General features: G+C 39.4%; 1 protein-coding gene across 1 annotated transcript in view; it reads left to right on the forward strand.

The window, feature by feature from the left end:
- The first annotated feature begins 4,070 nt into the window (after nucleotides 1-4,070).
- LOC113440788 (interleukin-1 receptor-like 2) overlaps nucleotides 4,071-22,552 on the forward strand; it is a 33,921-nt gene continuing 15,439 nt past the window's right edge. The window contains exons 1-5 of the mRNA XM_087938493.1: nucleotides 4,071-4,182; nucleotides 4,832-4,926; nucleotides 8,978-9,047; nucleotides 13,144-13,378; nucleotides 16,444-16,636. Of these exons, the coding sequence (XP_087794619.1) occupies nucleotides 8,984-9,047; nucleotides 13,144-13,378; nucleotides 16,444-16,636 (492 nt within the window). The 5' untranslated portion in view covers nucleotides 4,071-4,182; nucleotides 4,832-4,926; nucleotides 8,978-8,983. The remainder of the gene's footprint in view (nucleotides 4,183-4,831; nucleotides 4,927-8,977; nucleotides 9,048-13,143; nucleotides 13,379-16,443; nucleotides 16,637-22,552) is intronic.

The following is a 22,552-nucleotide window of genomic DNA, read 5'->3' on the forward strand; positions in this document are numbered from 1 at the left end:
CTCACCTGAAATCTGAGAAAGGTACCTGAAGAATGAAATCAAATGGGAAAGATTAAAAAAATTAAAACCACTGTATCAAAGACTTTTGAAAACCTGAATGGGAAAATACTGACATGTAATGTTCATTAATAGTATCCTATGTACCCCTCTGAGAAGACCTACAAGATTTTGGATATAACAGATCAGTCAGCTTCAACCTTTGTCATGATTAATGCTCATTACAATATCTTACTTAAATAAAACCTACTGCATGCTTTATGTGGACTTGATTCTGAAAATTCTTTGGTTGTAAAGAATGTGGGGGATATAGGACAGGTTTTCCTGTGATATTGTTAAAGCTGTGGAATTGTCTTAGAAAATGAAAGAAGTGATCTGGTATAATCATTTTCAGCCTTTTGTACCTTAACCATCATAAATTACTTTGTCCATACCCCTGAATCCTAACACTTAGAGCACTTAGACTTCTATGCTTCACATGCTTTATAACCTTCTCTAAGCGGTGGTTAGAATGCAGTATTGCAGTCTAACTCTGCCAACTGCCAGCAGTTCGATCTTGACTGGAGCAAGGTTAACTCAGCCTTCCATCCTTCCAAGGTTGGTAAAATGAGAACCCAGATTGTTAGGAGCAATACAACTATTTAGAGAGGACTGTAAAGCACTGTGAAGTGGCATATACAGTGGAACCTCAGGTCGTGAATGCTTCTGACCATGACCAAATCAGGTGATGACCAAAAATTCCGGAAAATTTTTGCATCTGGTTGCGAACACATCTTTGGGTGACGATCAATGCAGCTATTTTCCCTGCTGAGGCATTTTCCCCTTCTGTGCCATTATTTATTTATTTTTTGGTCCACGCATGCGCAGTCAGCCTTACTTCCGGTCACAAACAAATCAGATTGCGACCGAAATCCTGGAACTGATTACAGACATGACCGGAGGTTCCACTGTAAGTCTGTTATTGTTATTACTATATTGCAATATTTGGGCAACTGTTTATAATGATTTTACCTTAAGGAGAGAATATCAGAAAAGTGCAGAAAAAGCAACTGAAACAAATAAAAACCTTTACTGAAGAATAATCAGGAGCTATAAAATTCACAGGAATTATGCTGGACATTCTAGCAGCCTCTGACTAATCCTTGCAGATTTCCAAAAGCTAAGCAGGTTCAACTTGGAAATCTGAAAAACATTTTGGAAAAAGGCAGTCAGAAACTGCCTGCATTTTTGTAGCTGCCAATAACATTAAATGACTTAATTGTTAATAGTTTAATAAAAGTTAAGTTTAATTATTCAAATCAAATTGATCCCTGCAAATGTAACTGAAAGCAGAGATAATGTACACAGTGCATTTGGAAAATTAATTTTTGTAAGACAACTTGTGACTTTTGGAAGATTCAGCCATCCTAAACAACATCAAGCCAGCTTGATGAAAACAGCCAATCCTTAAAAGGGTCTTTGATTACTTTGTACAAAGAATTTGTCTGCAAAAGAGAGAAAATTCCAAGCATATTTCCCATCAGTCCCCAAGTACTGGAAACACTGTATGTACAATAACAATGGGTGTGTCTATAGAGCCTAGGAAGGCATTTTGGAATCTTGAGAGCATCACAATATGCCACCAATTAGTTTTTAGGGAATACCTAGGCTTCTACTCTAGAACTGATTGACATCCTCCACTTCATTAGGACACACATGCTTGGACCCAAAGCAACAGAATGGCAGCTATCTGGATGTAATGTTGGAAAAATAGATTCAGTCGCTCCTGCGGGGCTCAAGGAATTCCTCAGCAGCCTTGCTGAGGGCTTCATTTTCCAGAAGGCCAAAGCACAAACAAGTGGATCGCTCTCCCAGATCTGACAGTGCAAAGTGGGAAGAAGAAGATCCAATAGAAAGGGAGGGAGAAAAAGGAGACGGAGCTCGCAAGCCTGAACAGTTCAGTCAAGCAGGGGATCCAACAGGAACCTTCAGAGTGCAGCATAATTGTGAACTTCTGCCTATGCTCCACTTTATTTATTTGATTTGTCAATCGCTTACAAGATAATAGGTATAAGTATAAACATAGTTATGAATATATGAAATGGATACATATAAGAAAAATAAAAAGAAACAACAGGGCAGGGACGGTAGGCACATTGGTGCGCTTATGCACACCCCCTACAGACCTCTTAGGAAAGGGGTGAAGTCAATAGTAGACAGTATAAGTTTAAAGTTTTGGGGGTTTGGGGAAGAAACCACAGAGTCAGGTAGAGTATTCCAGATATTGACCACTCTGTTGCTGAAGTCGTATTTCCTGCAATCAAGTTTGGTGCAGTTAACCTTGAGTTTGTATTTATTGTGTGCTCTTGTATTGTTATGGTTGAAGTTGAAGTAATCATTGACAGGTAGGACATTGCAATATATAATGTTATATACTATACTTAGATCGGACCAAAGGCAGCGTAGTTCTAGATTTTTTAGGTCTAGAATTTCAAGTCTGGTGGCATAAGGTATTCTTCAACAAGTAGAGGAGTGGAGAACTCTTATTGTGAAATATTTCTGGACTTTCTCAACTGTATTAATATCAGATACGTAAGGTGGGTTCCAGACTGAGCTGTATTTGAGTATTGGTCTAGCAAATGTTTTGTATGCTCTAGTTAGTAGTGTGTTATTAGTAGAGAAAAAGCTACGTAGGATTAGGTTAACAACTCTTAATGCCTTTTTGGCTATGTAGTTACAGTGGGCTCCAGCACTTAGATCATTAGAGATGAGTATTCCAAGATCCTTGACAGAGTTTGGATCATCAACAAGGTCTTGACTATTCAGCCTGTATTTTATTTTCTGATTTTTTTTTTGCCAATATGTAAGAGAGAGCGTTTATTTGTTGAGATTTGAAGTTGCCATTTGTTTGACCATTCTGATACATAGTCAAGGTCTTTTTGAAGGATAGCAGTATTGTCTGTGGTGTTGAATAGTTGTACATCATCAGAGAAGAGAACGCAGTTGCTCTTAATATGATCACAGAGGTCATTTATGTAGAGTATGAAGAGAGTTGGTCCTAGAACACTGCCTTGGGGGACACCATTGTTGACAGGCACAGAATTTGATAGGACGCTCCCAATTTTGACCATTTGATGTCTGTTTGACAGGAATGCTTTAATCTAGTTACACAGGTGTCCAGAGATACCATAAGATTTGGATGTGCGGAATAGCTAGCATGGAACGAAACTGCTTGCAATATTTAGGAATTATTATATGCGATATTTAAGCGAACTAGTCCGAAAACACTCCTGCGTAATTTCTACCGCGCGCCAACTGACAGTCTCGCCCTGGTTTCGCGCGAGAAAGGCGAGGCTTCCGAGCGGACCCGATTTGTTCGTTCCCGCCAACGCCGCGACTGGCGGCCTCCTTTTCGTTGCCGCCTCTGCGCCGGTACTGTTGGCCGGGGCGGAAGTTCTCTGAGTTTGGAGCGCAAGTGCACGAGGCGAGATTGCAACAGCCGTTTCTTGTATGCACACAATGGCGCAATTTCCGATCGAAGAACTCGGCGCGCCACAAAAACTTCTCCCACAACATTAGGTTCTCACAAAAATCCTCCCACCCACCATGTTGGGCAAATGTTGGGCAAAACGACCTGTTGCTTTCTTACTGCTGTTTCTAGGTGCTCTCAAGTGTCCCGGCTGCGATATTGAGAGCCTCTTGATTCCTGTCTTTCAATCCCGCCCTCCGGCCCGGCCCATTTTCCAATCCTCCCGGTTGATCCTAGACTGGAGTTACAACTTCCACAGAGAGAGAGAGAGATAGCAGGGTTATCTGTTGCGCCGAAAGGTTGACTCGTGACAGGTTACCGACGCCTGTCTTATGGCTCCCCTCTTGGTGCGTTGCAGCCAAGTCGTCATGCAAGCCTAGCCGGTTCCTAGTCAAGCGCTCGCGTTTATGCCGCTCGAGGAGCCGCACTCGGCTGCCGGCTGCGCAAAATCAGGAAGGTCGGTCCCGATTACCGTTTGGATGGTAGATCACCAAAAAATCACCCAGTGGAAGTCGAGAAGTCACCCCAGAAGAAGGCAGTGGCAAACCGCTTCCTTTGTGTTCCCTGAAAATCCGCGTGGATATATCCATGGAATTTGTAGCGAAGGTCCACTTGAGGGAATTCTTACCTATTTATCCATCTTCATGGTGCCTTAAGATCGTTCTTGTTCAGGGCAGGTGACTATACTTTGTGTTTGAAATACTTGGGGCTGGGAATCGAAAGGTGTTGGGCGGGCTCCTTCAAACCATTGTTTATTCATTTAAATTTATATGCGGCTCATCTCACGTTCTGGCACTGATATGGTATGAAACTTCCCATCTGCGGCAAACATATTGAGGGTGACATCAAGAGATAGAGAGAAGAACGATGGATAGACAGACAGACAGACAGACAAGAGAGAGAGAGAGAGAGAGATTTTTAGCGAAAAGCTTCCTTCCCCCCACCCCCCGCAATACTGGATTTGCCCCGTATTCCGCAACACTGAATTTGTCTGTGCGCTGAGTTCGGATGCCTTCTTTATCGGGAAACTGGTGGAACCGGTTTAATAGGAAAAAAAAGTAGCTGTTCCGCCATCCCTCTTCTAATTTTCTATTTCTTTTCCTGACGGATGGTGGTTTTGAGAGCTTCCTTCCGGAGGGAAAGTTTGCCAGCAGAAAATCCGAGGCTCCTTCGTTGCCTAAAAATCCCTTTTCAGAGATAAGGAATTATGCAAATCAGCCGTGTGCAAAGCAGTCATATTTTCCACCCAAAGTTCACTTACTTTAACAGTATTACCTGTCATCTTGCATTTCCTTATAGAAGTTTTACGTCAAGTTATTTTCACAGGCAGAGCATTTCCAGTGAAAAGAAAAGACTACAGGATTTCACCATAAATTGCTAAGAATTTTTTAAATCTATTTAATAGCTTCCTGTCTTCTCAGGTTAGTAGATTTTAATATTGTTACATCATCTTATCGTTACCTATGAAATGATAGCATAATAAACTACAATATTAGTTTATTGTATTAATACAGTATTAATTTATAGCTATTGTGTTGTATCTATATAAATCCCATTGAACATAATTTCTGAAACATAAATAGATTTTCTTATGCAGTAATGGGATTGGCTATTTTGCCAAATAATTGCATAAATATTTTGGTATATTTTTAAGTTCATAGGTTTTTATTTAAATAAACTTCATGTTATTTTTTCTTTTTAATTAATATCTGAAGATGGACATAATATTCCAGTTTTCTAAACAGCTTGCCCAATCTTGTAGAAATGTATCCAAATCATTTTGGGATTATTGTAGATTTTACCACTAGTAGTGTATATTTTAGGACTCCATGAGATTTGGCATTGCTTATGAACTCTCTGTGACTAATAACTAGCAAATAGACAATATTTTAGTTTTAAATGAAACTAGACTCTAATAAAGAATGCTGGTTTGTTATATTACCTGAACATAAAGTAACATAACAGATAACAGATATCAAAAGAGGATTATACATTCAAAACAGCAACATTTTAGTTAATTACCAGAGTAATTGTTTTGAATTGACTTATTTTTAAGCAGATAGTAATGATATTGGAGTTGGGCAGTTAGCACATGCAAATTAGTTTACTTTATTGTCATTGCACCTCGTACAACAAAATTAAATGCCATCTTCAGTGTACATTATACAGTAACTATAAAAATAAAACACAAACACAAATCCTTTGCATTTCCTACAATTGAATTGAAAACCCCTGATATTGCATTAATATTTTACTATACAGTACTGCTCTGGCATAGAGCCTATTTTTCAGCTTATTTGTCCTTGTTTTTATTATCCTGTACTGTCTGCCAGATGGTAATAATTCAAAAAAACAGTGCTCAGGATGAGATTAATCCTTAAGAATGTTTTGAACTTTCTTAAGGCAGCGGGATCTATAAAGCTCTTCCAAAGAGGGGAGAGGGCAACAACCAATGATATTCTGGGCAATGATCTTAACCTTCTGGAGCGCTGTCCTATTGTGCAACTGGTGCAGTAAGTTAAAATACTCTATGGTGCAGCGGTAGAAGGTCACCAGCAGTTTTTCATTCAGTTGTTTCCTGAGAAGTCTAAGATAAATTGTTTTCTGAAAAGAAGGCAGAGAAGTATAATTTCTGCTGGGCCCTTTTGACCAGTGCTGCAATGTGAGCACCCCAGGTCAGGTCCTTTTATATGGTAAAACCCAGAAACTTAAAACTGGCCACTTGCTCCACTTGGTCTCCATTGATAAGCAAGGGCTGGATGTCTGATCTGTTCCTTTTATAGTCCAGTATAAGCTCCTTGGTCTTATTGGTGTTAAGGAACAAGTTATTGTTTCCAAACCATGAAAGCAACTGGTTCACCTCATCTCAATAGGCAGACTCATCCCCTCAGAGATGAGTGCCACCACTGTTGTATCATCTGCAAATTTAATAATAGTATTACTGGCATGAATGGGAATGCAGTCATGTACATAAAGAGTATAGAGTAAGGGACTCAACACACAATTGTGTGATGTACCAGTGTTAAGAATAAGGGCTGAAGAGATATGATTACCTAATCTGACCATCTGAGGGCGGTCAGACAGGAAATCCATAATCAAAGGCATATTTATAATATTAATAGATAGATGATAGATGATAGATAGATAGATAGATAGATAGATAGATAGATAGATAGATAGATAGATAGATACACACACACACACACACAAGCATGAAGGTGAAAGTACTAACCTGAAGATGGCGAGTGGGGCATCGTCAAAACGTTCCCAAGATGCTCTCAATCTTACACGGGAAAAGACCCGAACACGCCAAGACCTGCATACCTGTACCCCTGAAAATCTACGAAAACAAATATATATGTGTGTGTGTGTGTGTGTAACTCAAAAAATTAGAATATTGTGCAAAAGTTCATTATTTCAATAATGCAACTTAAAAAGTGAAACTAATATATGAGATAGACTCATTACATGCAAAGCAAGATAGTTCAAGCCATGATGTGTCATAATTGAGATGATTATAGTTTACAGCTCATGAAAACCCCAAATCCACAATCTCAGAAAGTTAGAATATTGTGAAAAGGTTCAATATTCTAGGTTCAAAGTGTCCCACTCTAATCAGCTAATTAAGCCATAATACCTGCAAAGGATTCATGAGCCTTTAAATGGTCTCTCAGTCTGGTTCAGTAGGAATCACAATCATGGGAAAAACTGCTGACCTGACAGTTGTGCAGAAAACCATCATTGACACTTTCCATAAGGAGGGAAAGCCTCAAAAGATAATTGCAAAAGAAGTTGGATGTTCCCAAAGTGCTGTATCAAAGCACATTAATAAAAAGTTATGTGGAAGGGAAAAGTGTGGAAGAAAAAGGTGCACAAGCAGCAGGGATGACCACAGCCTGGAGAGGATTGGACTGAGGCTGGAGTCAGTGCATCAAGAGCCACCACACACAGATGGATCCAAATGTTGTATTCCTCTTGTCAAGCCGCTCCTGAACAACAAACAACGTCAGAAGCGTCTTACCTGGGCGAAAGAAAAACAGAACTGGTCTGTTGCTCAGTGGTCCTCTTTTCTGCTGGGAGCAACTTTTACATCTCATTTGGAAACCAAGGACCCAGAGTCTGGAGGAAGAATGGAGAGGCACACACTGCAAGATGCTTGAAGTCCAGTGTGAAGTTTTCACAGTCTGTGTTGATTTGGGAGCCATGTCATCTGCTGGTGTTGGTCCACTGTGCTTCATTAAGTCCAGGGTCAATGCAGCCATCTACCAGGAGATTTTGGAGCACTTCAGTAATTGCTTCAAACGGGGCCCAAACCTAGTACTGAGTACATATGCATGCTTATACTTTTCAGAGGTCTGATACTGTTCTATGTACAATCCTTGTTTTATTGATTGCATGTAATATTCTAATTTTCTGAGATTGTGGGTTTGGGGTTTTCATGAGCTATAAGCCATAATCATCGCAATTATGACAAATCATGGCTTGAACTATCTTGCTTTGCATGTAATAAGTCTATCTCATATATTAGTTTCAACTTTTAAGTTGCATTGCTGGAATAAATGAACTTTTGCACAATATTCTAATTTTTTGAGTTTCGCATATATATGTGTGTGTGTGTGTGTTTGTGTGTGTAAAACTCAAAAAATTAGAATATTGTGCAAAAGAATATAAATTATTATTTATAAATAAATAAAAATGAGCTGTAACTGTCCTTATTTATCAGCCAAATTAAAGCAGTAGCTGACTTAAGATTCCAAGATACAATTTTGCCTAGGAAGATTCTGAGATGGTTGTTTTGGGGACAGATAACTAATGGCTGATTCCAAGATTCTTTCATGTCATATCTTTTCATATATAGTGTTTTAATGTGATGGTTTTTCTTTGGCATGGATTTCATGTTTATAGTTCAACAATAAAGTAGTATATTTAAATTATTTCTTTCTTTCTTGTTAATAGCAAGGTACTGTTAGAAAATACTTTTTTGTAAACTAATTATTACTAATACACATCCATGTGCACACCTGTACATATACAATGTATTTACTATTGGCAATCTTTATTCTGATTTTTAAATTTGAGGGGTGTGTATCTTTTTTCTTCCTATATTTTAGTTCTGTTTAATTTTATTTCTCAGGTATTAGTGGTCTTTAATTTGCATCTCTTTTTGTTTATCTTTTTTTTAATTTCTTTTTGTTTATTTTTTGTAATCTTGAATAAATTCAATAAATGGAAAAAAATATTAAAAAAAACCCTTTAAGTTGCCTGATAAAATAAATTATCCAGAGATGATTTATTTAATTCTGTTTTACTGTACAGTACTATACTGGCATTTTGTGGGGATGTGTGAGTGTGTGGAAGGACTGGAGGGAAACAGCAAGATTTCTTGTAAATGATAAGAATTGAAAACAGAAAAATATCAAATATTTATGGCTTAAATGTATTGAATCTTTTGCTTCTTTCCTTTTTGTACAGTAAAACATGAAACCTGCTTTAGTCGATTACTGTATTCTAGTCCTCTCATTTATCTGTGTATTCAAATCAGGTGAGTTCCTTGTAAACAGCTTTTTCAAACACTTGGAGTTAAAAAAAAATAGGACCAATTGTATTTATGATAATTACTCTGGTTATTAGATGTAAGCTTTTACTTTTCAAAATTCAGTAGGCAATTTTTCTGTGCGATATGGACAAAACTATTTCAAAAAGTGTTTCATACTGTGGAATGCATGCTGGCCTAGTTTTAATTAGATTTAAATTAAGGACTGATGATCTGAATTACAGACACTGGTACAGTAGTATAAAGTGCTATTTTTGTAAGCAGGGGTTTATTAAAGTTTATCTCAGTGTTTTTCAAACATGACAATTTATAATACATGGACTTTAACTCCTAAAATCCCCTAGCCAGCGTGATAATTGAATGCCACACATGTTAAAGTTGCTAGGTTTGACAAATACAGGTCTAGCTAATAAACCCAATTCTGAAGTGGATTTCTGAGATGCTATTTCATGAAAAGAAAGGTAACTTTAGATTTGTGTTTAGATCCCTATTGTAGTTAGCTTTGTAATGCTGATTTTATCTCTTCTTTTTGCTCAGTTCTAATTTATACCATGAGCCACAAAGAACTCATAATAGTGAACTAAATCTTTCAATGAAGGGGTGGTTTTGTGGCAGGATTATGATTATGATTATAGGTAGTGCTTGACTTACAACCGCAATTGAGTTCAAAATTTCTGTTAAGAAATTTTTAAGTGAGTTTTGCTTTATTTTACAAACTTCCTTGCCACAGTTATTAAGGGAATCATTCCAGTTGTTTCCAGTAACATGGTTGTTAAGTGAATCTGGCTTCCCCATTGATTTTGCTTGTCAGAAGGTCGCAAAAAGTGATCCCGTAGCCCTGGGACACTGCAAATGTCATAAATATGAGCAGTTGCCAAGCATCTGAATTTTGATCATCTGACCATGGGGATGTTGCAATGGCTGCAGATGTGAAAAATAGTAAATCACTTTTTTCCATGCCGTTGTATCTTTGAATGGTCACTAAATGAACTGCTGTGAGTTGAGAACTACCTGTATAAGCACATTCATTGTAGCACTTTTCTCCATATTTGAGATAGTGAAGTGCTTATTAAGATTTTTGAGGTAAATGGAAAAGCTAAATGACACTGGCATGGATCCTAGGCAGTGGTGGGATGCTGCCGATGTAACAACCAGTTTGGTGATCACGTACGTGGGTGAATATATTCCAGAAAAAAATTACCTGCTATGTTACTGCTGGGAGTAACTCAGCTGAAGAGCGGCAATCCGCTCTGCTGCGCGAATCAGCTGAGAGGATATAGGTAAGTACAGCACAGGGGCGGGCAGGCGGGCCCACATGATCGTGGCAGCGAACCAGTTTGCTGCCAACTGATCGTCACACCTAGGGGTTTGCCCAAACCGGTCTTTTCCTGATCCCAGGAAAATTAAACTGAGGAAGTTTCCTTTTATAAATGCCCTGATGTTTTCTTCTCTGAAAGCTGGATAATCTCTGCTGCTTCACCATCTAAATGTTGGGCAAGCAAAGGTGACTATGTAGAGATAAGGGGATAAGAAAGTTTTCCTCATTTCTTAATTTATGTTGCAAGCTATAAATGATGGAAACTGCAAGTTGCAGTCATAAACAAAATAGGATGAAGACTGTAGTCCTATTGAAAGCTCTCTGACAGTAAGCGCCATTGAATGAAACATGACTTGCTTTGGCCATAGCTAAGCTTGCATGTCATTATTTTGCAAAACAGAATACCGTATATACTCGAGTATAAGCTGAGTTTTTCAGCACATTTTTTGTGCTGAAAAAAGCCCCCTCGGCTTATACTCGAGTGAGATTCCCCTCTGGAAAAAAAATGGTGTGGAGCTCCGGAGCTGGGCAGCCGCTTCCCTGCTTCCATGTTTCCTTTGCAACTTATAAGCATGGGGGTAATCGGAAGCAGAAAAGTTCTTGCATGAGGATATATTGTTTTTTCTTTTTTTAACTGTTTTTAGTGGGGGGGAAGACCCACCATCATGTGAGAATGCTCAGACACGAAATCTATCCACCCGAAAATAAGTGTGTGTGTGTGGGGGGGGGATTTTAACAGAGGGAAGGCGTAGGGAGAAGGCAAAAGCCACGGAAGATCCTTCAGGGGAAACTGAGGGGGAGACTCACCCTTGGTCCAGATGAGCCCCCTTCCCCGCCCCTAAGGAAGCAGAGGCAGCCAGCAAGGGCAGGCAAGCCCCACTTCGCGGACTCCATCCATCCTCGCTCCCACCCAAAGCCACGAAGTCCCCCAATTGCGCAGCCCAGAATCGCCCTCCCCTCGGGGCAGCAACGATGCCCGGCGTTTCCCGAGACAAGAAGCTCCACCGTGCAATGAAAGCGCCCTGGCTCTAGGCTCGCGGGCTCAGAAAACAATGCGAGCTGCCACCACCACCTCCTCCTCCTCCTCCTGAGTGGACTGGAAGCAGCTGGAGCTGAGGAAACGAAGCCAAGCGGAGCCGAAGCCACCTCGGCTCGCGTTTTTTGAGCCCGCAAGCCTAGAGCCAGGGCGCTTTCATTGCACGGCGGAGCTTCTTGTCTCGGGAAACGCCGGCGTCGTTGCTGCCCCTGAGGGGAGGGCAATTCTGGGCTGCGCGATTGGGGGACTTTGTGGCTTTGAGTGGGTGGGTGGGTGGGAGAGAGGACGTTGACTTTAAGCGCTGCCAACCGAGTGTTTCACAAATACCAGTGGGACCTCCGTCCACCACCACCCCTCCCTCTTTTGCCTCCTTCCTTCTGATCAACCAGGTTTTCCCAGTATTTGCTCACAGCTGCGTTTTCTCTTCTGCCGTGCTAGGTGTTGAACACGGGGATTTCTGATTCCCCTTACACGCGCGTGGATATGCCGCGGGCCGTTTTCTTCCAACGCCCCACGGGCAGAGAACACTGACTTTCATGATAGTGAGATGGTTTCCCAAATTAATTGATTCACTAACCCAAAAGAGGATGATGATGATGACAGTGGGAGGCAGGAGTCACTCTCTCCCTTGCAAGAAAAAAGCAAGAGCCGTTCTTATGATCTCTCTCTCTCTCTCTCTCTCTCTCTCCCCCTGGAATACAGTCAAGCCCTTTCCAGCACGCCCGATCCGCCGCTGCCGCTTTGCACCTTGCAAATGCAAAAACCCCGGGATTTTGCATTTGCAAGGTGCAAAGCGGCGGCGGCGGATCGCGCGTGCTGGAAAGGGCTTGACTGTATTCGGGAGAGAGAGAGAGAGAGAGAGAGAGAGAGAGAGAGAGAGAGAGATCATAAGAACGGCTCTTGCTTTTTTCTTCTGCATCTTCTTTTGGGTTAGTGAGTCAATTAAACCTTTCATGATCGTTTCCCAAATTTCCCTTAAATCAGGGAAGAAATCAGAAACAAACCTTTGGACTGAGAATAAGCCTGTTCCTATGATGCCATTTTTGTTCACTGCAGTGTGAAAAGTGTGAAAAAACACACTTCTTTTTCTTCATCTTCTTGTTCCCTATTTACTGGTCTCTTTCAAAGAGGAAATTGTGAACATCAAACTTATTCTCAACTGTCCTAGTGAAAGTTTTAATTAGATAATAATTCCCTCCCGGTGCCATTTTTTAATGCCAAGAGTGAATGAAGTTAACTTGCAATTGAGTATGCCATGTTAATTCATGCCATCTTGACACTAATGAAAGCAGCATGCCTTTTTAGTTATATTTCATAGAAGTATATATTTTTCATAGAGGTATCTATTTTTATTTTTGCAATTTACCAGTAGCTGCTGCATTTCCCACCCTAGGCTTATACTCGAGTCAATAAGTTTTCCCAGTTTTTTGTGGTAAAATTAGGTGCCTGGGCTTATATTTGGGTCGGCTTATACTCGAGTATATACGGTATTACAAAAGCATTTCCCAAAAAGTATCTGCAAAGTAAAGTCTTGGAACATTAAGTATGAGTTTGTATAGCTCAAGGGCTGCAACCGTCTTACAAGATGTGTTTAGGATCTCCCCTCAAAATGACCATAGCCACAATCCAAATTGGGTGGATTTTAATAAAAAGTGTTTTTTCTTTTCAACACTGGACTTATTTCTGGAATGTATAGTTTAAAATACAATGATTTCCTCCACTTCATGTAGAGAAATGTGTCCGGGAATATATTGGAAGGCAGAAGCTGTTTGAAGAAAACAATCCTTTTAGGCTTGATTGCTTAATTCAATATGAACGTGCAAACTCTACCCTGAACTGGTACATGAATGGAAATGACACACCTTTAATTGCACAACCTTTTTCAAGAGTATTCCAACAGAAAAACAGCCTCTGGTTTATCCCTGCAATAGCTCAAGATTCAGGATTGTATCAATGTATTATAAGGTAAGGCATTTATTGGTTCTGGGAATGGAGAGATAGTTGTATTTTGATACATCCTTTGGAATTTAAATTGTAATTGGGGTTATCTAAACTTAGTGAGATCTATACTGAAGTAGATACCAGGTTTTTTTGTGCACGAGTGCCACATTACATTCTGGCAAGGCTTCCTCAGAGCAAGGGTTGAGAAGTGGGTATCACTTTGCAGCATTTATAATTGTGTGGAATTTGAATGTTATGGGATTGGTTTGTGATTGAAGGCTTCTTGGGCATTATCAGTTAACCGGTGGTCGGAAATGGTGCCAGCTCTATTTTAATTGATCTGCCTTAGTCTGAAGTATATGGTTTGCATCAGGCATTTGACTGTGGTAGATCATAACTAATTGTATCAATCTGCTGATGGCTCTTTTATTAGATTGCCAAAATTAGGGAAACAATTGACTACATAAACAATAGAAAATCTATAGCTTTCATGTAGGTAGGAGCTGTTTTTCTGTAGGATTTTTTTCAGCAGTCCCAGCATTTTCTAGAGGACAATGATGTTTCATATCATTTTACTGTTGGATATAAAGCCCTCAGGATTGTTGACAGCAGTTTATACAGGGGACAGAAGTTTAGCATTAGCAATAGCACTCAGACTTATATGCCACTTCATAGTACTTTACAGACCTCTCTTAAGTGGTTTACAGGGTCAGCATATTGCCTCCAATAATTTGGGTCCTTATTTTACTGACCTTGGAAGGATGGAAGGCTGAGTCAACCTTAAGGCTGTCAGGATCAAACTGCTGGCAGAATCAGCCTGCAATGCTACACTCTAACCACTGCATCACTATGACTGTTATTTTATTGAGAATCTGAAATACACCTTTGTCGGATGTTTCTTTCTTGATGGAAGTGCATTGTGCACTAGCACTGAGGTATTGTAATGTCAAACCGAGAAGTTTTTGAGAGATGACATTTGGGATAACAGTGCTGTGTTCCATGCTACCATGAAACCTACTTTAAAATTGCATGACCACTCTTCTAAATCTATGCTACTTTTGACTAAATAAATTTGCATTGGAACTTCTTGAAAAAAAACAAAACTACAGCATTCTTAGTTCTTGTTAGCGGTTAATGTGTTGTGTACATGGGAACTTGAGGAGGTGGAAGGAAGTGACCCAGAAATAGCAGTATATTAGGCAACTGCAAACTAAGTTAATGACAAAGAGAGAGCAAATCCTTAACTTTCTTCTTACATGCTACTTCCCTCTTGTGGTCCGTATCTGATGAGCTGGGAAGAATCAATGCCTCGACATTCATACTCCCCAAAGTCTTCAGACGAGCTGAGGTTCTTGAGTAATACTGTTTAATAGAGCTAGTCCTCGACTTATAACGACAATTAAGCCCAAAATTTCCATTGTTAAGCAAAACAGTTGTTAAGTGAATTTTGCCCTATTTTATGACCTTTTTTCCATAGTTGTTAACCAAATCACTGCAGTTGTTAAATGAATCATGCGGTCATTAAACAAAGCTGGCTTCTTCATTGACTTTGCTTGTTGGAAGCCGAAGGTTATAAATGGAGATCATATGACCCCTGGCCAGTGCAACTATCATAAATAAATATGTGCCAGTTGCCAAGTGCCCAAATTTTGGTCATGTGACTAAGGGGATGCTACAATGGTTGTAAGTGTGAAAAACAACACTTTTTTCAGTGCTGTTATAAGTTTGAATGGTCACTAAACAAATGGTTGTAAGTTGAGGACTACCTGTATGCCTAAAAGCTACTCCTGTAGAAGACATACTACATATTCTTTCTATTAAGTAATATGGTGGTAACTTATTTGAATCTCGATAATACAGAGAGTACTTAGTCACCACCATTACAGGGTGATTTATTTATTTATTTCCTTCCTTCCTTCCTTCCTTCCTTCCTTCCTTCCTTCCTTCCTTCCTTCCTTCCTTCCTTCCTTTCTTTCAACAAATTTGTATAGCCACTCATCTCACCCAACACTAGGCAGCATTAAATAATTGAACAACAACAAATATAAAACAAATATAAATTGATTATATAACCAGATCTACTGGGATTTCCAGAATGTCAAAAGGGATGTAGCTAATCTTTTTTTTTTCTTTTTTTTTTGGGGGGGGGGTTGGGGGTTGTAGAAATTCTTCAATAAAGTGGGCACCATAGCATTTACTGGGTTGTGGTCTTACCTGACCCCAGCAGAATGTAGAACTGGCCATCCCTAACTTCACTGATGAACTACCTCAGCCATTTATTAGCACTGAGGGATATACCCTGCTTTAACATCCAAATCTGCTGCTGCAGTCTTCTAATAGCTTTCCAATATTTCAGGGCAGTTAAAATGACTATTGTTCCTTAAAAAAGGGCACTGATCTTGTAAATGAGGAACTTAAGCTAAAGAAAACAGGAAAAGAACTATGCCTCTTTCCCCTGAATCGGAAGATCCTCAGACCACAGATAAACTTCCATTCTCAGGCAAAAAAATAAGACAAAATTCGAGCATAGTCCATGCCTATGTTGGCATAGGCAGTATGCCAGCTCAAATAATGCTCCTTAGTAAAAGTACTAGTATGAATCAGGGAAGATGGTTCATTAAAAAATACACTTTACCTTTTCATCTTACATACATCTTACATAGCCCACTTTCCCTCCGCCTCCATCCATGGCTAAGATAATGAATTTGGTAGTGAATGGACTTAAAGTGATTTTATTTAAAATGTACATTGTTCCTCAGCAATGAGCATTTTTCTCCAACAGCATTTGAGATACCCCCAAATAATAATTTGCTTTTATCTATTTGCTTTTATAGTTTGTTATATTTAAAGTCTTCCCAATTCCACAGTTTATGTTTTAAAGGACTAAAAATAACAATAAAAAGAAAAAATACATATCTTTTGCATCTATTTTTATAGATATTGATCTAAATGGTGAATGATTTTATAATTTTGGACATGGTGGCAATAATGTATAAGAAAATAAAATAGAAAGTTTGATAAAATATTTGAGCAGAAAATAGAATTGTACTGTACAAAACAAATAATAATTTTAACATTTTAATGTTTAGTTATAGGAATTCAACAAGATGTTATAAGTACAGCGTCTCAATTGCAGTTCTCAATAACAGCGCTGGTCTTTGTTTTAACGAAAAATACTACCTTAAGCAAACATTGTTTCCAAGGTCACCATCCAGGGTTGTGTGTCATCAACTGAATGAGTTTGGACAGGAAGTAGATTATCTTTCCATTCATTGGTATAAGGTACGGATCTTTTAAAACTCCCCCTTCTGTATTTTTTTTAATGGATATTAAATGAACGTTAGCAGTTATGAGAGCCTGTAGTTTGCTTTCCCTTTGTAATATTAGCACAGCAGCAGGGGAGAAACTTTGAAGGAGCAGGTGAAATTATGATTCATTGCTCACTGAACTTAGAGACTAATTCCCTGAATTGCCTCTGCTGTGATCTGTCAAGGTCTGTGGATTACTTATACTCTGTAAAATACAGTGGTGGTATTCAAATGTTTTTACTACCGATTCTGGGGGTGTGGTGTGGCGTGGCTTGGTGGGTGTGGTGTGGTTTTATGGGCGTGGCTTGGTAGGTGTGACGGGAAGGATACTGTAAAATCCTCATTCCCTCCTCATCCCACTAGCCTGCTTTCCAGCTCCATTCTCCTGTGCAGGGTAACAAAAGAAGACTCAATCGATCAGCTGCAACTCGGGAGGCAGAGAATAGATAGGGGTGGGGCCAATCAGAGGTGATATTTACCGGTTCTCCAAACTACTCAAAATTTCCGCTACCGGAAATTTTAGAACCTGTCAGAACTGGCTGAATACTACCTCAGGTATAATATAGCTCAAAGACTTGCTAGGAGGAAAGCTAAAACCAAAGTTCTCCAGAAACCCAAACATTAAGAGTAATAAATCTTAATGGGGGAAATGAAAATTATATGCCTCTTTGTTCAAAATCAGAGCCTTGATATGTCTATAGAATAAAGACCCACAAGTTGAATTCAGTGGTGACTACATGAAGGATACAACCTTCTCTGAGATATTATTTCAATTGTCCACAATACTTAGACACATACACAAACACACTCTCACACATGGAGCATAAATCAGATTTATAAATGTATGCAAATGTAATAAATAATAAATATTATTATTATAAATATTCCATAAATTATATATAAAATTCTCAGATATATGTTAAAACAAAACACTATATCCTCTCTAGCAGGATAAAAAGTCCCAAGTAAACTATTTTAAGCCCTTTGCTCAGTTGTAAAAATGAATATACTAGCTTCAGCCCTGGTAATAATACCATTTCATAGTATGTATGATTCCTATCACAAAGCCACATTTGCTACATATCTGTATTCAATGTGCTGCAAGTGGAATGTTAAATAGGACCAGTAAAATAAGCTTTATTAAGGACCTAAGAGTGTGAAAAGGACTATAGAGCAATAGTCAAGATGCCAGGCCTATGTCATAGATGAGTAAAAGGGATGTCACACACACACACACACACACACACAAGCTTCTTTTGACTTTGGATGCCCCCATACAGCAAAAAACCTTGCATTAACAGAAGGCAATTAATATTACTGTTTGAACCAGTGATGGTATACTAGCAAACCGGTTTGCTCCAATGATCAGTTGCTGGGCCTACCTGCCCTGGCTCTATACTGACTTTTATTTCCTGCTTTTCAACCTCAGCTGCTTCGTGTGGCAGAGCTGATTGCTGCACATCAGCTGCTGAGGACACTGGGAGAGTGCAGGATTGCAGGGGGAGGTTAATAAGCAAACCCTCTGCGCATGTGCAAAATGCACTTGCCAAGCCATGCCCTCAAGTAAAAAAAAAAATGAAACCACCACTGGTTTGAACATAAAAGTCTTCCAGTACCACTTGTTACCTTTGCTGCTGCATTCTTGATCATCTGTAATTTCTGACTAAATTTGGACTGCAATGTGAAAAGGCTATTACAGACGATTTTATACATTCTCATAACATACCAAAGGAGGCAGCTAGGCCCCTGGGGGAGCCATGGATCACTATCCCTGTGGGAAGGAGGAAGATGCGGAGAAAGAAGAACAGGAAGAGGAAGAGAGGATGCCGTGCTGGGGCTTTCTTTAGGCTGAGTAAGTTTCCACACAAGCCTTCAATTCCAAGAATATTTCTTACCAATGCAAGATCTCTGACGAACAAAATGGATGAATTAAGGCTACAGATTGCAAAGACTAAATTCATCAAGAACTGCTGTGTTTTGCCAATCACAGAAACTTGGCTTCATTCACTCATTCCAGATGCAGCTGCTGAGCTGGAAGGCTACATAGCTAACCGGCAGGACAGGAGTAGAGATTCTGGCAAGATCAAAGGGGGAGATTTAAGCCTTTATGTGAACAAAAGCTGGTGTATCAATACAGAGACTGTAGACAGCCACTGCTCCATGGATCTGGAGTATATGACTCTTAAATGTAGACCCATATATCTTCTGTGGGAATTCAGCGTGGTTTTGATTACTGCAGTCTATGTCTCACCGGATGCCAATACTACCATAGCTTTGGGATTCTCGTATAACATTGTTAGTAATCAGTAGCATAAGTATCCTGATGCTGTGCATATCATAGCAGGGGAGTTTAATCAAGCTGATTTAAAAGAAGTGCTCCCTAAATTCTATCAGCATGTTAAGTGAGCTACTAGAGGAGCAAACATATTGGACAAAGTATATACCAACATCAAACATGGCTATAAGGTTATACAATTACCACATTTGGGACAATCAGACCATATGTCACTGCTTTTAGCACCAATGTACATCCCTCTTTGGAGACGGGCTCTGCCTATAATAAAGACAGTGAAATCTTGGCCAGAAGATGCTTCCCAACAATTTCAGGATTGTTTTGAGAACACAAATTGGGACATCTTTTACCACCCTGACCTAGAGGTGTACACTGCAACTGTTCTGTGCTATATCAAACAAAGCACAGATACTAACACTGTGGATAAACGTATTAGGATCTATCCCAATCAGAAACCCTGGATGACCAAGGAAGTCCAGCGCCTCTTGCCTGATAGGACCAAGGCCTTTAGGTCTGGTGATGGGGCAAGATACAGTGTTGCCAGAGCTAATCTGAAGAAAGATATTTGGAAGGCCAAGACTGATTATAAGAGGAAGATTGAGGATAATTTTTATAGCAATAACATGAGGCAGGTGTGGCGAGAGATTCAACAAATTACAAACCATCAACCGACCAATGTCATCCCTGCTGAGGGGGATGCTTCATTAGCAGAGGAACTGAATTATTTCTTTGCTCGCTTTGAAGTGGAGACATCAGGGACAGATAAAATAGAACTACCAGCCAATTGGATTATGGATTTCCTGTCTGGCCACTCACAGAGGGTCAGATTAGGTAATCATACCTCTTCAGCCCTTATTCTTAACACTGGTACACCACAGGGTTGCGTGTTGAGTCCCTTACTCTATACTCTTTATGTGCATGACTGTATTCCCACTCACGCTAGTAATACTATTGCTAAATTTGCGGGTGATACAACAGTGGTGGGTCTCATCTCCGGGAGGGATGAGTCTGCCTACCGAGATGAGGTGGACTGGTTGCTTTCATGGTGTGGAGACAATAACTAAGTCCTCAACACCAATAAGACCAAGGAACTCATAGTGGACTATAGAAGGAACAGATCAGACATCCAGCCCGTGCTTATCAATGGAGACCGAGTGGAGCAAGAGGCCAGTTTTAAGTTTCTGGGTGTTACCCTAAAAGAGAACCTGACCTGTGGTGCTCACATTGCAGCCCTGGTCACAAGGGCCCAGCAGAGATTATACTACCTGAGACTTCTCAGAAAACAACAACTGAATGAAAAACTGCTGGTGACCTTCTACCGCTGCACCATAGAGAGCATTTTAACTTACTGCACCTCTGTATGGTTTGCCAATTTCACAGTGGCAGATAGAAAAGCACTCCAGAGGGTTAATGTCATTGCCCAGAAGATCATTGGTTGCCCCCTCTCCCCTCTTTGAAAGAGCTTTATAGCTCCCGCTGCCTTAAGAAAGTTCAAAACATTCTCAAAGATCCATCTCATCCTGGGAACCCTTTTTTTTAACTATTACCATCTGGCAGACGGTACAAAATAATAAAAACAAGGACAAATAGTCTAAAAACAGCTTATATCCCAGGGCAGTAGCTCTTTTGAATTCTGCTGTATAGTGCAGTGTTGGTGTGGTGTCGGGGGTTTCTGGTTCAATGTGTGAAGGGTGAAGGATGTGTGTTTGTGTTTATTTTCATGGTCATGGTCATGATTTCGTTTTACGAGGTGCAATGACAATAAAGTAAAGTCAAGTAAACTACCTTCTGTGGTTTTCCTACTGATAACAGGTTTTAGAAACTAGATCTTGAGCACACGTATCACTGAAAGGAAATTAGCACACGTATCACTGAAAGGAAATTTCCCGCTGTAAGTAGAGACACAATCAATTAATCATCATAAGCTAATGAAAGGTCCCACTTGCCACTGTTATTATCTGGATGTCTAGTAACCCAAACAAAAGTTTTTGTAAAAAGTTGAGTATATGTATGTGGAGATACATATATACAAAGTGTAATCAAATTTACATACTAATAAGTATGTGTGATTGGCAGGCCTATTGAAGTATGTGTTAGTGATTGGGGACAAACCCCCAAAAACAGAATGTGCAGCAGCAGTCAAGCCAGGCAGCCAAATGAGAGAGGAAGGGCCCTAGAGTTTACACACACTGATGACAAACACTGTTTTTGTAGTTTAAATAGTTGTTTAATCCAATTAGAGTTTAAACATTGTCAATCAGTCCATATGTCATTCACAAATATATCCATTCAGTAACTTAGTCCATTCACTAGTCAGTTCTATATCCTTATCTGCTTGTAAAGATATCTTCTCCTCTGATACCTTTCCTTTTGAAGACAACGCTGAGTATTCACAGGATATCAGCACATCAATGAAATAGTCCTTTCGTTCAGGTATTCAAACAGTTGTAGCAAACAGTAGCAAACAAACAGTAGCAAGCAGACAAAAACAAGCAGAGAGAGGTTACGTTTCTCTTACTGCCTTTTATTGCCGTTTGTAACCGCACCCTTAATTAGTTAATTACAAGCAGTTTGGTGCTTAAAGCTACAAGTTAAAAACACCCAAACCTTGGTTTTATATATTTATTCACCCAAACTTAGTTGGTGTATCAATGTTATACCCAACATTCTCCCCTTTTGGGTGATATAAATATACAATACCCTTACAATCTAAAACCATACTTTACACAACTCTCTTGGTGCTTAATGGCACCTTGGGCTTTAGTAAAGTTATCAGCTATATTGTCCTCCGACATGCAGTACTCCAGCTGTATCATTTTACTCTTTACAGATTGTCTAACGTTTAAGTACCTTAAATCTGTATGCTTGCTCCTAGTTTTTACTGCAATATTTGTGGCCATTTGAATTGCTGCCTGATTATCTTCATGTACAATTATAGGATAATTTACAGTTAATCCCATGTCATTCATCATCTGCTTATACATGATTAATTCAGTACATAATAACGACAAACAGGAGAATTCTGCTTCCATAGTAGACAAACTTATATGCTGTTGTCTTATTGACTTCCAACCTATTAATGTCTTACCCAGCATTATGGCTGTTCCTGAAGTCGACTTTCTTGTGTCTCTTTCTGATGCAAAACTAGCATCTGCATAAGCACTCAGTATTAGATCACCTTTTGGTTCTAGATACAGTGCATGGTGTAATGTTCCTTTAAAATACCTTAAAATTCTCTTTAATGCCTTCCAATGACATTGAAGTGGATCATTATTATGTCGTGCCAGTTGATTAACACCATAAGCAATATCTGGCCTTGACCAATTGCTAATGTATGATAAGCTACCAATCAAAGATTGATATATTACCTTATCAAACTTGGGACTTTGAGTATCCATTTTGCAAATATCCTGACTCATTGGAGTCTTTGCAGTCTTACAAAGTTCCATCTTATAATCTATTAGCAATTTAGATATCTTATCCTCCTGAGATATCTTAAAACCTTTCTGTGTTTTCAGTATATTCACACCTAGATATTTCTTTATCTCCCCTAATTGCTTGATTTTTATTTTCTTAGCTAATGATGCTATTATTTTA

Source organism: Pseudonaja textilis, chromosome 8 (assembly GCF_049901715.1).
Source record: "Pseudonaja textilis isolate UNSWEBS1 chromosome 8, rPseTex1.2, whole genome shotgun sequence".
Classification (NCBI taxonomy): Eukaryota; Metazoa; Chordata; class Lepidosauria; order Squamata; family Elapidae; genus Pseudonaja; species Pseudonaja textilis.